The sequence below is a fragment of the Poecile atricapillus genome, chromosome 11 (genome assembly GCF_030490865.1).
Source record: "Poecile atricapillus isolate bPoeAtr1 chromosome 11, bPoeAtr1.hap1, whole genome shotgun sequence".
NCBI classification, from domain to species: Eukaryota; Metazoa; Chordata; class Aves; order Passeriformes; family Paridae; genus Poecile; species Poecile atricapillus.
The window spans coordinates 6,702,554-6,718,577 of NC_081259.1; the positions used below are offsets into that span (position 1 = coordinate 6,702,554).

Sequence of the window (16,024 nt, forward strand, 5' to 3'; positions counted from 1 at the left end):
TGATGCAGCTACAAGTTGGACCCATCTTGCATCTCTGTGGAAGATGCAGTGTCACAGTTAGTGATGCTCACCTCCTCTGCATGGTGGGCATTCCTTGAGCTCTGCAGCTGGACATCTCTTTCTGGTTGCCAGGGGAACTCTGTGGATCAGAGGTGAAGCGCTTTAAATGGAGTGTCTGAGCAGAGCTGTTCAGTTGTTGTTAGGATAAATCTTGGCTGGGTATACCAGCAGCTGTAATCAAATTGATTTGAAAACAAATCTGTCTGCTATATCAGTTTAAAAAAAAAGGTGCTCCATAATGAAACATTAGAGCATCATTAAGATACTGACTGTTGCAAATTCCTACACCTGAACTAAATTCACATACTTTGTTTATGGGTTCCTGTCTTGTAAATTCAGATTTGAGGAAATCCCTGCCTTTTATGGTAGTGTTTGAAGTTTGGAATGCTGTCATAGCCATTTCTGATTCCTCATCTCGATGGGCACATGACTGCTGGGACTCATTACTTGTGGAGAAAACTGGTGGCTCCAGAAAGTCCCCAAAGTACGACCACATTGTGTGTGTCCTAATACTGAAAGCAGAAGCTCTGCTGGTTGTTGGGCAGAGCAGAGTCATTGGCTGAGACCTTGAGCCAGGGATTGTAGCTGTAAGACAGCCTCACGAGAGGAATCCTCCTCAGTTCAGCTGGTGGTGTGCTGGAGATGAAGGTTTGGGATCTGAGGGAGACACTGGAGCAAATAAAAGGGAAGTGTGGGGAGGCTCTGGCACTGACTAGGTAAGAGTGTACCTGTGTCCCCCACTGGGAGCAGCTCATCTGCTGCAAGTCCCAGCCTGCTCCAGAGCCTGAGGATACGCTCGGGTACGAGGCCCCAGGCTGAGCTTTGTGTCAGGGCTGCCCACTGTGTCATCAAGTGTCAGGAAAAGCTGCCCTTCACTTGGTTACTGAGGCTGCTAAATCTGTGGGGTAGCTGTGCTTCTGTGTAGTCTGACTGTACAGATGGGGGTGTCACATCCAGGAGCTCACAGTATGTGCTGGTTCTGTAAACTCCTGGGTTTTGGTGTTTTACTGAGCAGGCACGGAGGGGAATCAGTTCCTGTGTTACTCACAGGCAGGCTGTGGTGCAGTGTGTTCGGGCACTCAGAAGACTGGGTAGCACTGGGAGGAGAGAAGCTGGAGTGCTTGCTTGCAGCAGATGTGTTTCGATCTCCTCTGGAAGACTCATCTTACATTCAAATGCCAAGAACTTGTGTTTTATCCGTTCCAGTAGGCTGCAGGGTTTGAGTCACCTTTGCCAGAGTTTGAGCTGGTGGCTACAAATCTCCTTATACAACCAGGGAACCGGGACCACCCTACAGGACTGGATGAAAATACCTACAGCCCCCTAACTAAGCTCCAGGAGTGGAGCAAATCCCAGCAGCAGGAGGTGGGCCAGTTCTCCCAGCACTGCCGAGGGTGGCTGTTGGAAATTGGCAATTAAACCTCGGGTTGATATGTTCTGCATTTTCTGCTTTACAGCTTGGGATTAAAAATTGCTGTATTCTCACCTTTTCCATCTAGCAAAGAAGCAAGTTCTGGTCACTACAAACTCTCAGACTCCGAAAACTCTGCTTCCCCTTTCCTTCTCTTTTTTTTTTTTTCCTTTCATTTTGAGTCGCCCCCATTCCCTTTTGAATCGGTGAATGAGAGAATGTCTAAAGCCAGGGAAGTATGGAAAAATTTCATCCCTGGAGAGGTCAGGGTGGGGTGGAAAGCGGAGGGGGCTGCAAGGGGGCAGTTTGAAAACAGGAAACCATGTGGCAGTGAGCATGCAGGGCCCAGCTGATGTGAATGAGCTATTGAGAGCAGAGAGACTTGCACTGGCCCCGGCATTAGAAAGACAAAAAACTTTAGGGTTGGTTTTTTTTTTTTTTGTCCCCAAGAAAAAAAGCTCTGCCTTTCAGGCCAGAAGAGAAGAGGGAAGATTGTATTTTCTGGACAACCGGTTGCTGAGATCTTTGTGTTGCAAACAAACCAAGAAAAAAGTAAATGGCTGATTTCCTTTTTTTTTTTTTTTTTTTTCCATGTGCGTTGATTAAATCATAAGTTTCCATTCCTGGTTTAGGAGAGCATTAACCTCGAAACTGTCTTTCATTCACCTGGCCTGGGGGAGTAGGAAGAGTCTTTTTACCTCTTGAAAAACACGTCCCTTTGCTCTCAGTCTTGTTTTGGACCGAGCAAACACACCAAGTGCCTGCAGCCAGAGGTGGAAGAGGCTGGCAAAGTAAAGCTGCTGCTTTTTCTTCCCCCGCTCCCTCCTCTTTTTTTTTTTTTTTTCCTCTCTCTGAATCATGCTCCCACAACTGCAAAGTAAATTTGAAAGCTGGGAGAACACTGGTGCAGGACTAAAAAGGCAAGCAGTGACGTCTCAGCCCAAATCAGGAGGGGAGTGGCTTTTTTTCATTATTTTCTTTCCTTTTCCCCAGTGCTGTCATTAGAAATTTAAACTTAACGCAAACCCAAGCCGTCTTGCCCGGTGAACAGTGAGCTGATTCGGAAGGAGGAAAGTACTTTTTTGTTGTTGCTTCTTTCAGTGCATGAGGGCGTGAAAAACAAAACACTTTGGTGACAGTATTTGCACTGGATACGGAGATTGGTTTTTTTTGTTGTTTTTTATTTTTTTCCTGAATTAGACCCGTCGTGGCTGAGCCTACCTTCTGCCTTTCCACTTGGAGCGTCAGTATTCCTGCTGCACACATCTGGCTTTTGTTCTCTTTTCAGGCAGGATTTTCATTCTGTTGCTTTTTGGATATCAAAGTTGTCTGGAAAACATTTTTTTTTTATTATTATTATTGCTGTAACAGGAAAGCTGATACCATTCTTAGCACTCACAAAAAAAAATAATCCTATATGTATAAAGCTGTCTTCAAATATCTTTTGTTTGCTATAAGTTCCTGCATTGCCTGTATAAGCAAATCTGCTCCGAGAAGACTTTTATCAGCCAGGCGCAGCGCTGGGATTTTCGTTTTCCTGTTCAGAAGCTCGGGCAGGCTGGTGTGCTGAGCCACGGGGACTCCTCTGAGCACAGATGTGAGAGGTCTGGGGCCGTGCTCAGCCCAGGGTTCATGGTGGGCTCTGCTCCTCTGCTCCCGGCTCTTTGGACAAAATGTACGAGCGCCACAAGAGGCGATACAGCCTGTGCGACATTTCCAAGGTGGACAGGACTGTAGATGTTGTGTTGTTAAAGGTATGATGTTTGTATATATTTATTTATGGGTTCCTTTCCATATCTCCAGGGGATCAGTCTGTTCCTTGCTGTACTTGTGTCCCTCGGGATGTTGCAGAGGGGAGGGACAGGTGGAAGAGCTCTTGCCCTTCAGCATGGAGATGAGATTGAGTGTTATCAAACCATATCATGTCAAATATTATTATCTCTGCAACTAGTTCATCTCTTATGGCATGCGCTCTTCGGGAGAGCTCCTTGGCCTTCTTCCCTGCCCTCTGCCCTTGAACAGTCCCTGGTTTGAAATCCCAGGTGGGTTTTTTGTGTGAGGGGAAAAGGGTTTCCATTTCCAGTGCTTGCTTTTGAGGTTGAAAGGCTCATGTTCCCCAAAAGATGCGTTCTGCCAAAAAGAGGCATGGTGGATCCTCCTTTGCCTCTGTTTTTCATTTGTGTTAGAAGGGTTACTGTCAGTCTTGTTGTTTGGGTGTGATTTTGTCTGAGGATGGGTTGGAGCAAGAATCAGGAGTGGCTCTTGGCTAATTGTCCCAGTGTGTTCCTCTCTAATCTAAAATTAGCAAGTGCTCCACCAAATGGCACAATGGCAGTCTGGGAATGTCCTGTCTCTGTAACAGCTTTGTAGAGCTTCAGCAGTTTCCTGGCAGAGTGGATGGAAATAGGAGAGAAGCCAGAGGGACTGCAAAACACAGCCCAATTCAGAGATCTTAACTGCTGGAAGAGCATTTCCTTTCCCTCTCCCTTTTTCTATTTTCTCTTCTTAGCTGAAGCAGTGTGATTCTACATGATCATATATGTAGAGTCATGATTCCTTTTTTATGATTTTTTGGTTCATGCTCTTGTTTCCAAGTCTGGACAAGAATATATAACAAATTTATTTTCAATTTATTCTTGTTCTACTTTATCTGCAGTAAAATAGACCTAGCTCTTGTTAACTTGCTTTGTTGTGAGTGGAAGTGTTTTCCTTTAATTCAATGTACCCATTGGTTTTTGGTGGCACAGATAGCTGTAAGTTGTTTTCTCTACCAGTTCAATTTTTTGGAGTATTTTAGAACTCTGATGTTAGTGATGCATGGGATTGAATCCCAGGGTATTCAATCTATAGACACAGTATGAGTCATTAAAAATGTTGTTGTATTGTGCACACACTACTTCTGTGAAAGGACTGCTTAATAATTCTTGGGAGGAGACCTGGTACCTCTGACAATCTTAATTGCCAATAAAAAGCACAGTCTTTTTCTTTATGAAGAGCATCTGAATGCGTGGGTTGAAATAAAATTCACTAAAATTATCCAACTTCAATATTTCTGATGTCACCAGTTCCTTACATTAGTTTTTGTTCAGCAAAGCTTAGATTTTATAACAAAATGTGGCTCTTGTTAGTTCCAACTGGTATTTTCCTAATTGAGTTTCAGAGCTGTGGGTTATACTGTCTGTTCCTGCAAATGACTCAGTGTCCATATATGTGTGCATGTGTGCACGCATTGCTGCTCCCAACATGGGCTGTACAGCCTGCAGATGTTTAAAATAGGAGGGTGCTGCTGATAGCTACAGCTACAATCAACTCTAGCTCGATTTTCAGTCATCCCTCATGTTTTTTCTGGTTTCTATAACATAACTGGTAGATGAAATTAAATTTTGATGATCTAGGGATCCAAGCCAGCGCTTGAGTGCGTCAGTGGCAGATCATCTCTTGACGTTAATGGGAGTTGGATCAGGCCCTTAATGAGGGAGCTGGGGGTGGGGTTTCTGTTGGGTTTGGTTTTCATTAAAATACTGAAATAAAACTGTACCTTATCTAGCCCATTTTATTTTGGGGAGTTAAGAGGACAGGGTTTCTTGGATATTGAAAAGCAAGTACATGTCTTTAGACAAAAGCAAACCCAAATCGGATCCATCAGGAACCCTTGAGCTGATAAAATTTTAACAAGATACCTGCAAAAGCACCAAATAGTTTTCAGTTTGGCTGCAGGTTCACTCAGACAAGCTGTCATTTCTTGAGTAGTAGATTAATATGTTCTTTGCTTTATTTTAAGATAGGCAAGTCAGTAACCATAGAGTTGTTTAGGTTTAAAGGACCCTTAAGACCATTGAGGCCAGCCATTAACCCAGCATTGTCAAATCCATCTCTAAACCATGTCCCTCAGTGCCACATTTGTGCATCTTTTAAATACCTCCAGGGATGGTGACTCAGTCGTGACATAGGAAAGAAAATCAGCTGCTGAAAAAGGACAATGGGAACAAGTGGTGAAGAAAGAAGATCTTATGCCATTTTGCGTACTTAATGTTTATAGATGAGATTATATTTGCGTTGATTGCATCCATTCTTAAATACAGTCGCAAAAGAATTTTTGGTTCCTACCCATTATTTTGCAGTGCACGTGTGGTCTGAAACACCACTGTCTTGAGGCTCAAATTTTCCATGTTTAGATTGAGCCTGAAACAGTGGCTTGAGAAGTTAGGAAAAAAAATGAACCTCAGCAATTTTGAGGATTGATGCACACAATTACTTTTGGCTTTAGTGTAGTTTCTTCCTCCTCTCCACATGTGAAAAAGCAAGAGGCAGCAGGTTGCCAGCAGTGTCCCAGTCCCTGTTGGAGGTAGGACTTCATCCTAGGAAGAAATTCCTTACTGTGAGAGACATGAGGCCCTGGCACAGCTTGTCCAGAGAAGCTGTGGGATGCCCCATCCCTGGAGGGGTCCAAGACCAGGTTGGATGGTGATTTGAGCAACCAGGGAAGTTGTGCCTGTCAATGGGAAAGGTGTTTGATTTAGATTGTCTTCAAGGTGCCTTCCAACCCAAACCATTCTATGATTCCATGATTCTGTGTCCTTTACTGGCTGCTGCAGCAGCGCAGACTTGATGAACTTGGATCCTGAACTTAGTGAACTTAGTGAAGACTGGATGATGCAGAAATGGCATAAAAATTTGCTGTCATTGCTCCTGCTGGGTTTGCATTGTAGCAGATGAGGGAAGAGTTGTGGGGTGTGTGGGATGTCTGCTTGTCTGAACATTTTGCTGAGCTCTGAGCAGCTACGTGCAGGGTAAAGCAGTCTGTGCTATGTTATTGCAAGCCCAAAATGGGAAGTCTCAGTGTGCCCATGTGTGCCTTGGCAACCTTGTCTCATTTTTATGTTGTGCCTGCTACCACAAATAAAACTATCTAGGGACAGGATAGGAGACCCACACTGGCTGGCACCTTGCAGATACATGTGAAGTCAGACAGGCATTCAAGTGGGGACCAACAGGCGGTGCTTTGCAGAGTTACAAAGTGAGAACTGGGCTTGCTTTGGGAATGGGAGACTGAGTAATCACAGCTGGGAATGCTTTCTAAGAGTTTTTGCCTATATCTGCATTTCATCTCTGTGTGTGAATGCTGAAGCTGTTAAGGGTAGGCATCAGGAATAAGTTTTTTCACAGCTGGGGCAATGAGGTTTGATTTTTCTGCTTTTCACGTGAACTGATCCCCTTCAGCTCCCAGCTGAAGATCAGAAGATTATTCATGAAATTAAAAATAGCATTAATAATTAGTGAAAGTATTTTGAAATTAAAAGGAGAGCACTATTAATTAGTTGTTCTGCTTCCTGGCTGCTCTGGTAGCTTTACTCCAGCACCAAGGAAGATCTTCTGGAATGATCCCTGCCTACCCAAGGCAAAGTGCCATTTATAGTATCCTAAGTACTATGTGCAGAAGTCCCCAAATTAACTGAAACTAGGCTTCCTTACATTTTATGTTGAAGTTTCTCTTCTTTATTGACACATAAGCAAGTCCATTCCTTCTTTGGAGCTGTTCTGGATGAAGGATGTCCCCAGGTGATGGATATGTGGTATTCATCAAACTTTGTGGGCCTAAAATGACTGAGCTTTAATCCAACATCTGTCCATGCTGTTCTGGTCATTGAAGGACAGAATGAGAGAATTGTCTTTAGAATAGTACGGAGAGTTTTTAAGTTTTTCTGTTTGTGTCTCATGTAGAGTTAGAACTGGGAGGGCAACTTAAATGGAATTATTGTGTTTTCACGTTAGGCACATACATGTTTGTGAGAATTTTTCTCCCATGTTAGTTAAGAGATTTTTTTTTTTGCAAAGCCAGTGCTGTTACTTTTAAAGCCTTATTAAAGTCTGTTTGCTTCTAGTTTTGCTGGTGGAAGACATCCCAGTGCCACAGGCTGGAAAACGTACTTGGGGCACAGGTTCCTTTTCCCAGCTGAGACATTGCTGGGGGATAAATGCACTCTAGGAACTTAGTGTTGCTCTTGCACCATAAAGAGCTAATTTATTCAGTCATGTAATATGTCCTGTGCTTGTAAGAGCTTTTTTGGCAAAAATCCTTTCATACAGTTTTCTATAACACTTCTGGCTTGTTGCTATGAGAGAGGTCAGTTTGGACCTCTTTGAAAAAATGTCCTGATACGATGTCACAAGCTCTGTAAAGGTAAAAGCCTCAGTGTAGCATACTCACAGTGCTAGAAGAAAAATCTCCATAGAAATCATTGCAGAAATGCAAGTGTTGTCCTTTTTGGCATATTTTTGAGAATGTCGTTGTGTTCTGCATCCACCTGTTAATATCCTCCCCCAAAGCTAAGAAACTACACAGGGAGATTACCAAAATAATTTAAATTAAAAATAAATGTGGAGTTTGCAAGCAAATTGATATGTCTGCTCTTAATACTGTCTGGCAAGATGATTGCCAAAGCAGTGATTGTTGCTCTTGATGTGAATTTTGTGTGTATGGAGTCTTTCTGCAGCAACAGATGTTGAAGGAAAACAGTGGAAATTCCTTCCCCAGATGCCCCATCCTTCATGCTCCTTTTCAAACTGTTTCAGAGGATCTTGAAAGGTGGTTTTTGTGAAGGGGGTAAATCAACTGTTGCTTTAGTTTCTAGTGCAGGAATTGCAGGCAACTGGATAATTTCACTGTAAATGGAATTGTGAAGTTAAAAGTTGGTCAGAATAAACATTGAGTATGTGTACAAATTTCTTTAATCCTATAGGAAATTTTCAGGAACAGGAAATTCCTAGAAAATAATTACAATATGCATAGAACTTTAAAAAAAGTCATTGTACCGTTTCTGCTTATGAAAGAAATTAATTATAATTGAATTTAGTGTATTGCTTTTTTCTACCACTTTTATTCTACACTGGATATTTAAAATGGATATTACTCAGTGTGGTGCACAAGTACTTAATGATACACTAAGCAAGCTACAGTTACTCTCCTAAATATTTTCCTATGTGCAGTAGTATCTGGTTTTTGCTGCAAGGTCGATCATAGTCTGGAAGCTGGGGAAAATAAAAGGAGAAAAATGGAAACTTGCACATTTAAGACAAAGTTAAAATAATATGGAGGAAAGATGAATCTCTAGGGATCTGCTAGGAAATGAAAGTTAAAGTCATCTGGTTCCTTGTGCTCTGGAGATGTTGATTTATATCATGACCAGTGAGGCTGACAAGTGCAAACTTTTGCAATAGCAAAAGATTTCCTGAAAGGTCAGTGTGTTCTCTTTATTGTGAAATGGAAGGCAAGAAGAGTTAAAATAAAACCAGAGGGAGAGAAAAAGGATTTTTCCATGCTGGAAATGTAGGAGAGGTACCCAGGAGCCAGGTAGTCCCTGGTCCCCAATCCTAGGGAGCCTCCAGCACACGGCTCTGCCCTAGATATTGTTGGAGTGTCCTTGAGGAGGAGGTCCCGATTCTGGTTTTATGGATCCACCTGGTTTTATTAGATCCATTATCTATTCCACCACACTGGAGTGGATTAGATAATTCCTTGTCCAGGACAAGTGGAGAGGAAGGAAGAGCCTGGGACTGGAGTCTGGGGTCATTCACTGTTCCTGCAGGACAGAAGACACCTCAGCCCAGGGTGTCTCACAGCTGTCCAGCGCAGTCCTTTTCTTATGCATAAAGTCACATCAAGTTTCAAGTTCAGAGTCTGTAGGAAGATGTCCCTGAGAGTCAGGAAATACTTGTGTGTGCCCAGAAAGAGCACTGGAACCATCTGCTGCTCGCAGCTCCAGCTGGTCCTAAAGGTCTCTTTGAACATTTTGCCTGCTGGTGTTTCACAGGCAAACAGAAAATCCTGCAGGATCCCGTCTTTGGTGCCTGGGGATGTGCGTCCATGATTCATTCTGTGTCTGAGCCTGCAGATAAACACATTGAGGCTTCTGTATGGAAAAATAGCTGGTTCTCTCCTGGCATTTCTTCAAAAGCTATGCATTGAAACTCTGTTCCCAGAGGCTGTTTCATATTCCCTCTGCCATTGGAACAGCACTGCCTGCTCTGCTCCTGCCGCAAAGACTTGGGATGCCTGGAATCAATGAGCTATAATCAGTGTGGGCAAGCAAGAAACTGTGGGGCTTTTATCATCTTCTGTGGCCACCAGCCTGTGGTCCTGTTTTTGGGCTTCTCTCAGCAAAACAAGAAACTGGGGGGAAAAGGGAGGAATTTTCTCACATGCAATGCACACGTGTCTGCAAAATCCCAAGACAGCCTCCTTTCAAATTTCTCCATACTGGTGCATTCCCCAGCTCCTGATGTTCAGGTGCTTTTATAAAGACAATTTCCTCTCCAGCTCTTACTGTCTGTACCTGTAGTCACTAGTCCTGAGTAAACACAAGCAGAATTCAGGTGTTGAGGAGGGATCCCAGTAGTCAGTGTTGGGCTGTGGATAGTGGGGTTTGTGTTTTGAGTATCTATGGACCACCCAGTTCCCTGCGAGCACGCAGTAAACCTCCCTCAAAGCCTGTCTGGGTTCGCTTTAGCCTAGGGAATACTTGTATATAGTAGTGGTTTCCTTTGTTTTTGTTTTGATGGTGATTATTATTTTTCCTGAATTGGGGCTACTGAGATAAATATTTAGTTTCTGATGTTTTATTTTGTACATAATCAAGTATATCTGAAGCAGCACCTTAAACCTCAGTGTTATTCTCTCATTACTTTTTTTAATAGAGAAAAGCAGACATTTTCAATACTTGGCAAAGCCACGGGGCTGAGGAGAGAGCTGGCTGGGAAATGGGAAAAATGCTCAAATCTTTTTTGAAAAAATGCCAATGTCTATAATGCATTTTCAGTGAATGACTCAATTGGTTCTATTAAAGGAAAATATATAATGTTAATTCAGCCTAATATGGCTTACTCAACAGACAGCTTGAACCTCTTCCTATTTTGCTTTCTTACTGCTAATTATTGCATGGGATATTTAATTATTGCTTTCCAGTAGTGGATATCATTATAAATCAGGAGTAGTTCCTTTGAATTTGATGGTGATTTGTTTAAAATTAAGAAGGGTCAGACTCTTCTTGAGGAGGAAGGTGGAAGTGTAAGTCAGTCAGAAGGAGACAGAATTTGATTTTGTATCTGAAATGGGTCATTCCTTCATTTGTGTGGACTTGAGCACATTTGCATTTGTCCTTCTATGTGTGTTCAGCCCCAACCTCTAGATTTGCCTTTAATAAGATATAGAAAAGTATGGTGCCAATTTATTTTGCTTTGTCTGGAGAGAAAAGAATAATAGCATGATGTTTATTGACTTTACAGTCATAAAGTGGTATTTATTGACTTTGTAGCTCTTTTAAGACTAAAATAAGAAAAAATCCTGTGGTCAAATTCAGATGCTGAGGTTAGATACCACACAGCCTTGCTGAGAACAGGGAGTGTCTTCTGTTGAAAGAATCAGAACATGACCCGCTGTCCATGCAACAGTTAAAATGCAACATCTTTATGTCACTTTGGAAAGCAAAAAAAAATAATGTTTTGAAGTTCTGCTTACAAATCTTTTCTCAGCCTGAAGACTGCCTCTCATTTAATATAGATGTATTGTATGTAAAAGGGAGCAAATGGATATACAGGTGTGTGTGGAGCAGAGATGTGCAGGGAACACTGGGATCTTAGATGTGTGTACATGAAGGGGTGTGCTGGGGTCTTGGGTGGGTATCTGTATACAGCAGTAAGTGCTACGAAGTGTACACCATCCCTAAGAAAAATAGCCTGCAAAATTCCATGGAGGTGGGAGGGACATCCAGATGGGACGTGCTCTGAGGTCACCCCGAGACCTGACTCTGGTAGAGCTCAACATCATCTTCACTTTGAGGAGACTCCTGCTCATTTTTCCCCTCTCAGAACTTCTCTGTTCATTCCCTCTCTCTGTCAGCAGGAGCTGCTGACTGGGGAAGGTCATGGCATGCTCTCCACTGGAGGATTTTAAGGGCAGGTTGGATTAGGCCCTCTCAGATGATAACTGAGCCTAACTTGGCGCAGCAGGCAGGGTCTGGCTGACCCGTCAAAGGCCCTCCCGACCCCGTTTTGTCATCGCACAAGTATGGAGAACAAAACCTGAGGAAGAAAAATGTGCTGTAGCGAGTAGCTGCCAGGTCTGGGGGAGTGTGGGGTTGCCTGTGTGGTGTGGGGAGCGGGAGGTGAGCGGAGGTGCTGGCAGCAGCCCCTCGGGTGACGAGGACGCAGCCAGGGCGAGGAGGAGCCAGCCAAGGGCTGCTGTAACACATTCCATGATCTCAGTGACAGAGGAAACAAGGACGTGGGTCATTAGTCAAAGCGGCACATCAGGTCAAGGGTAGGAGAGGCTTGGTTTTCATTTACTTAAAAAATAAATAACAAGGAGGCAAAACCAGTGTGTTTCATAACACAGGAGAAAGGAGAACGTTGAGGGGATGGGAATACAGCAAGAGACTGCAAAACTAGAGTGGGATCGTGGGGGAGATTTGAACAAGGTCAGAGGCAAAAAGTAAATAGTAAAAATTTGATATTTGAAAGGGAGTAAAGGAAATTATTTCAGGAGATAAAAGGAAAGCCAGAGAGAGGGTAGGAGAAATAATTGACATATAAAATCAGGCTAAGTCATCCATTTCAGTAGCTTTCTTTTAGCTACAACTTAACATGTGAGATCCTCTGTGTTGGGGCAGGTCAGGAGGGGAAATAACTTCTGGGTTTTGTGCTGTGGGACAATTGAGATTTGCATGCATTTGACAGTAGGTAAAGACATTTGGCTCAAAGAAATGGCAGAGTGAGTAAAGGGGCTTCCAGAGTCTGCCAGCTGCAGACAAAAGTGATGGAAGTGAATGTTGGATGAGCCAATGGTTGTGGATAGTCCAGCAGACTTGAGTCAAAATGCTGGACAGCACAACCCGAGTGAGGAAGATGAAAGCACAGGCAGAGGGAGGAGGAGGCCGAGAACACATCAGTTATCCTTGCTGAAAGACTGGGAGTCATGGAAAGGGTGAAGGACGGGGTGAGGTGATAAGGGCTGATATTGAAATAAACCATGTGATGTGTCTTAGTGTTAAAAAGGGTGTTTCTATCATCATCAGTGCAGTTAATGCAAGCCCAAAGTGCTTCTGCTTCTCACCATCACCTGGGCACCTCCCAAGCCCTCGATTCCACATCACTAGAGCACTTTGATATCTCTGAGCTAATTATCTGTACAGCAATATGGGTGGTAAGGAATTTCTATTCTGTAGGTAGTGAACTGAGGCATAAAGCAGAAGAGTATTTTCTTTTGTAGTCCCTCTACAGGTGGAGGTGGGACTTGAAGCCAAGGTTATCCAGTCCTCTACTAGTAGCTTAAACACTGACTCATCCTCCCTCTGAACTCCTTCCTTGAGCAGGAGCCACCTTCAAATCAAACTTTCCATGGAGAAATAAAGGGTTTTGGCATATTCTAAAGGTTTGTTTAGTGATGCAAAAAAAATTTTAAAAAAATCGTATGTTGCTTTTGACATTTTTATTATTGGGAAAAATTAAGCCATAACTCTGTATCTTCTGGTTGATGCAGAGGGATATTGGAGAGGAGACTAACAAAGGTGCTGGTGAGAATGGCCTTTCTCTGATGTGCTGTGATGTGTTTTCCAGATAAACCGCGAGAGCTGGTGTCCGCTGGAGCCATGTCCCGACCCCTCCCTGCTGGAGCGCAAGCGGACTCGGGAGTCTCCAGGTGAGTCGTGTGCTGAGCACAGCTCCACACCAGCAGCCCTCCTCCTATCCCTCCTTTTCTCCCTGTTTTTGACATCCTGTCCCGGATGGGGAAAACACATAAATTAAAGAAACTGTGTAATGACTGTGCTGTGAGTCATTGTTAGCACATGGCTGCGGCACTTGACTAGCAGGGAGCTGTGTGGTGTGTCACCGTCTCAAGTAACTCTGCATTTCAAGTGCTTCAGTATTTGGATTTTTCCTCCTTTTTTTTTTTTTTTTTTTTTTTTTTTCTAAATTAACTTGAAAGATGTTGTGGGGGTCACACAGACATGGTTTCTAGCTAGAAGGATAATACAGTAAAAGAAAAAAAGCCAGAAATTTGAACTCCTAAATCCGTATTTAGTCCCAACTCCGTGGCTTGAGATTTTTACTTTTTTCCTCTCCCTCTGAAAGTTGCCATGATTCCAGGCTCAGGAAGCTGGAAGGCTGTTCAGAGCCATCGTTCCCACACCCTGCCCACCGGCTGTGCCAAGCTCCCATCCCAGCCCTGCGTGCTGGCTGGTGCTTTCTGGCTCTTCCACTGGGACAGAAAATCTAGTCTGGGCAAGCTTCAAAGAAGGGTTGGTGTCCAAGATAAGAAAAAAAGCATTTTCTTTCACTGGATTATGCATGTTTGAAACAAAAAGAGTAATTTATCAGGGCCCTGAATAGGGACTTCGCTTCAGCTGCTCATGGAGAGGAGGCTTCTTGTCCTGCTGTCCTTATGAGCAGTGGTCTCACCCAAATCTCCTTCAGTTTATCTGAGAGACTTGAAAGAAAATGGCTGAGTGTCAATGCAAAATTTAAACTCAGCCTTTTAGACTGTAGGCTACGAAGAGATAGTGTGGGGTTAGTGAGGGGTTTATCCTAAATAGAAGTTCTAGCTCACATCAAAGTTAAATAATTGCTTTTTTATTAAAAACAAATGAACAAGCAAACAAAAATACTGCCCTTTTTAGAAGAGTTATTAACAGCAATAGCTGTTTCAAGAGGTTTTTTTTACAGGAGAACCTGTGGTATTGCCATATCTCTTCTTTACTAATTGTATCTATGAATCCTTTGCCTCTTGGTGCAGTGTTTTTATGCTTCAGGCAATAGTTACTGCAGACCATTTGTCTGCAAAAGAACATGGACTCATTTGACTTCCAAATATATAATCACATATTCCTACGTATCACTATCAGTTGCACACCTATTAATTATCTAATGCAATACTACACTATAGAAATATAATATTAATTATGTAATTAGGTAGCTGTATATACAGATTTATATTAATAATTACAGTAATACATGTCTGTAACAAAAGCATGAAGAGATAGATTTTTAAGTAAATGTGCTCTCCAGATGGACTGAAGCAGCAGAAGGATCTCAGGTTATGCAGGTTCTGGCCTTTCTAGAAATAATATTGTTACTGCACAGGCATCCTCCTGCTGCTCTGTGGTGCTGGGCACTGTAGAGAGGGCAAGAAAAATCTGGCAACACTTAACAGCAATAAAACCACAAGCTGTCAATGTGGCTAACTTAAAAATACAGTACTTGATAAGGAATTAGGCCTTTTTTGTCTGCTGAAGGGCAGAGACCTCAGATCTTAGAAGGCAGTTCCAGAAATTGGAGCATCTCATTTTCTGTCTATGCTTTTGAAATTAGGTGTGCAGAGGAGTGTAGCAGATATGTAGTTATCAATATAGAATTGAAGGGCTCAGCCCTGGCTTGGAGGACACAAGAGTTTGGAAAATGTACAGACGAGATTGCTTGGAAATGTTCTTCCTAGGGCTTTTTTCTCTGTATTTTTTTGCCTTTATATCATGCACAGAAGTGTTGCCAGGGGTGTGAGACACAGAGCCTGGCTTTGTGCGGCGTCTGTGCAGTTCAAAACAAGCCCAGCAAACTGAGAAAAGGGGAGGGAGAAAATGGAGAAAATATGCACACCTCCAACCGAAAATGAAGGAGAATGTAGGGAAGAGAAGGCTTGGGAATGAGTTTCTCAGCACAAATGAGCTGAGGTGTGTGGAGGGGTCCCCATCACCCTGCTCCTCATCCTTCCCCTCTGCTTCATCTCCTCTGCCCCTGGGAGGCTCCTGCAGAGGAGACTTCAATGCCTCAGGGTGAGATATCCATCCCTCAGCACATTTGAGCTGTCCCCACTGATTTTCCAGTGGAACGTGGCTGGAACCCCTTTGTTTTTCAGTCTGGGCTGTGGACATGCTGTGCTGGCTGCCAGCTGGATGAACAGCCCCTGGCCCGCGTCCTCACAGCCGCTCCGTCTCTTCTTTCCCTTCATTCCCCCCCTTCTTCTCTCCCCTCCCTTCTCCCCCTCGGTGATGGAAAAGCAGTTCAGATTTTCCAGGTTTACTGAAAGGGGAGCAGGAGCAGCTGCAGCATCCAATAAGTGCTTTTCCAATTCTCTACAGTGTGGAAATTCCTCTGTGGGGTAATGGGGTTTCTGACTGGCTTCAACTCCCCCTGCCCTGAGTGGGGACAGCCCCACCACTATCAGTGTAATGCTGTTTTCTCCAGAAGTGGAGTCTCTCCCATCAGTTGGGATGTGGCTGGGGTGTTCTATAGCTGCTGTCAGGCACAGATTAAGGATGGGGAAGGTGAAGAGGTGACCTTAAGCTACTCAAACCTGTTGTCCTTCCTCTGATGTTTAAGTTTGAATTCACCAAGGATGGAGTTAGTGAGGTATAATTTAAGAGTGAACTAATGTTTTATTGCCCTGGTTCTTCTCCAGACAGCTGAGCACATTTTGGATCTGTTTAGTTAGAGGAGATGCAAAATAGCACCTTTCTTTAAAAAAAAACCAAACAAAACCAAACAAGCTAATAATTAGAAAATATT

The 16,024-nt window shown here is 43.3% G+C and overlaps 1 protein-coding gene across 15 annotated transcripts in view; it reads left to right on the top strand.

Annotated features, from left to right (window-relative positions):
* AKAP13 (A-kinase anchoring protein 13) overlaps positions 1–16,024 on the top strand; it is a 207,328-nt gene that overhangs the window by 132,208 nt on the left and 59,096 nt on the right. For 12 of the 15 annotated variants that reach the window (XM_058846593.1, XM_058846592.1, XM_058846596.1 and 9 more), the window contains one exon: positions 13,082–13,163. In XM_058846593.1, the coding sequence (XP_058702576.1) occupies positions 13,082–13,163 (82 nt within the window). Of the gene's footprint in view, positions 1–2,869; positions 3,226–13,081; positions 13,164–16,024 lie in introns of those variants that run through there. The other 3 variants (XM_058846605.1, XM_058846604.1, XM_058846607.1) reach the window with 3 other exon arrangements.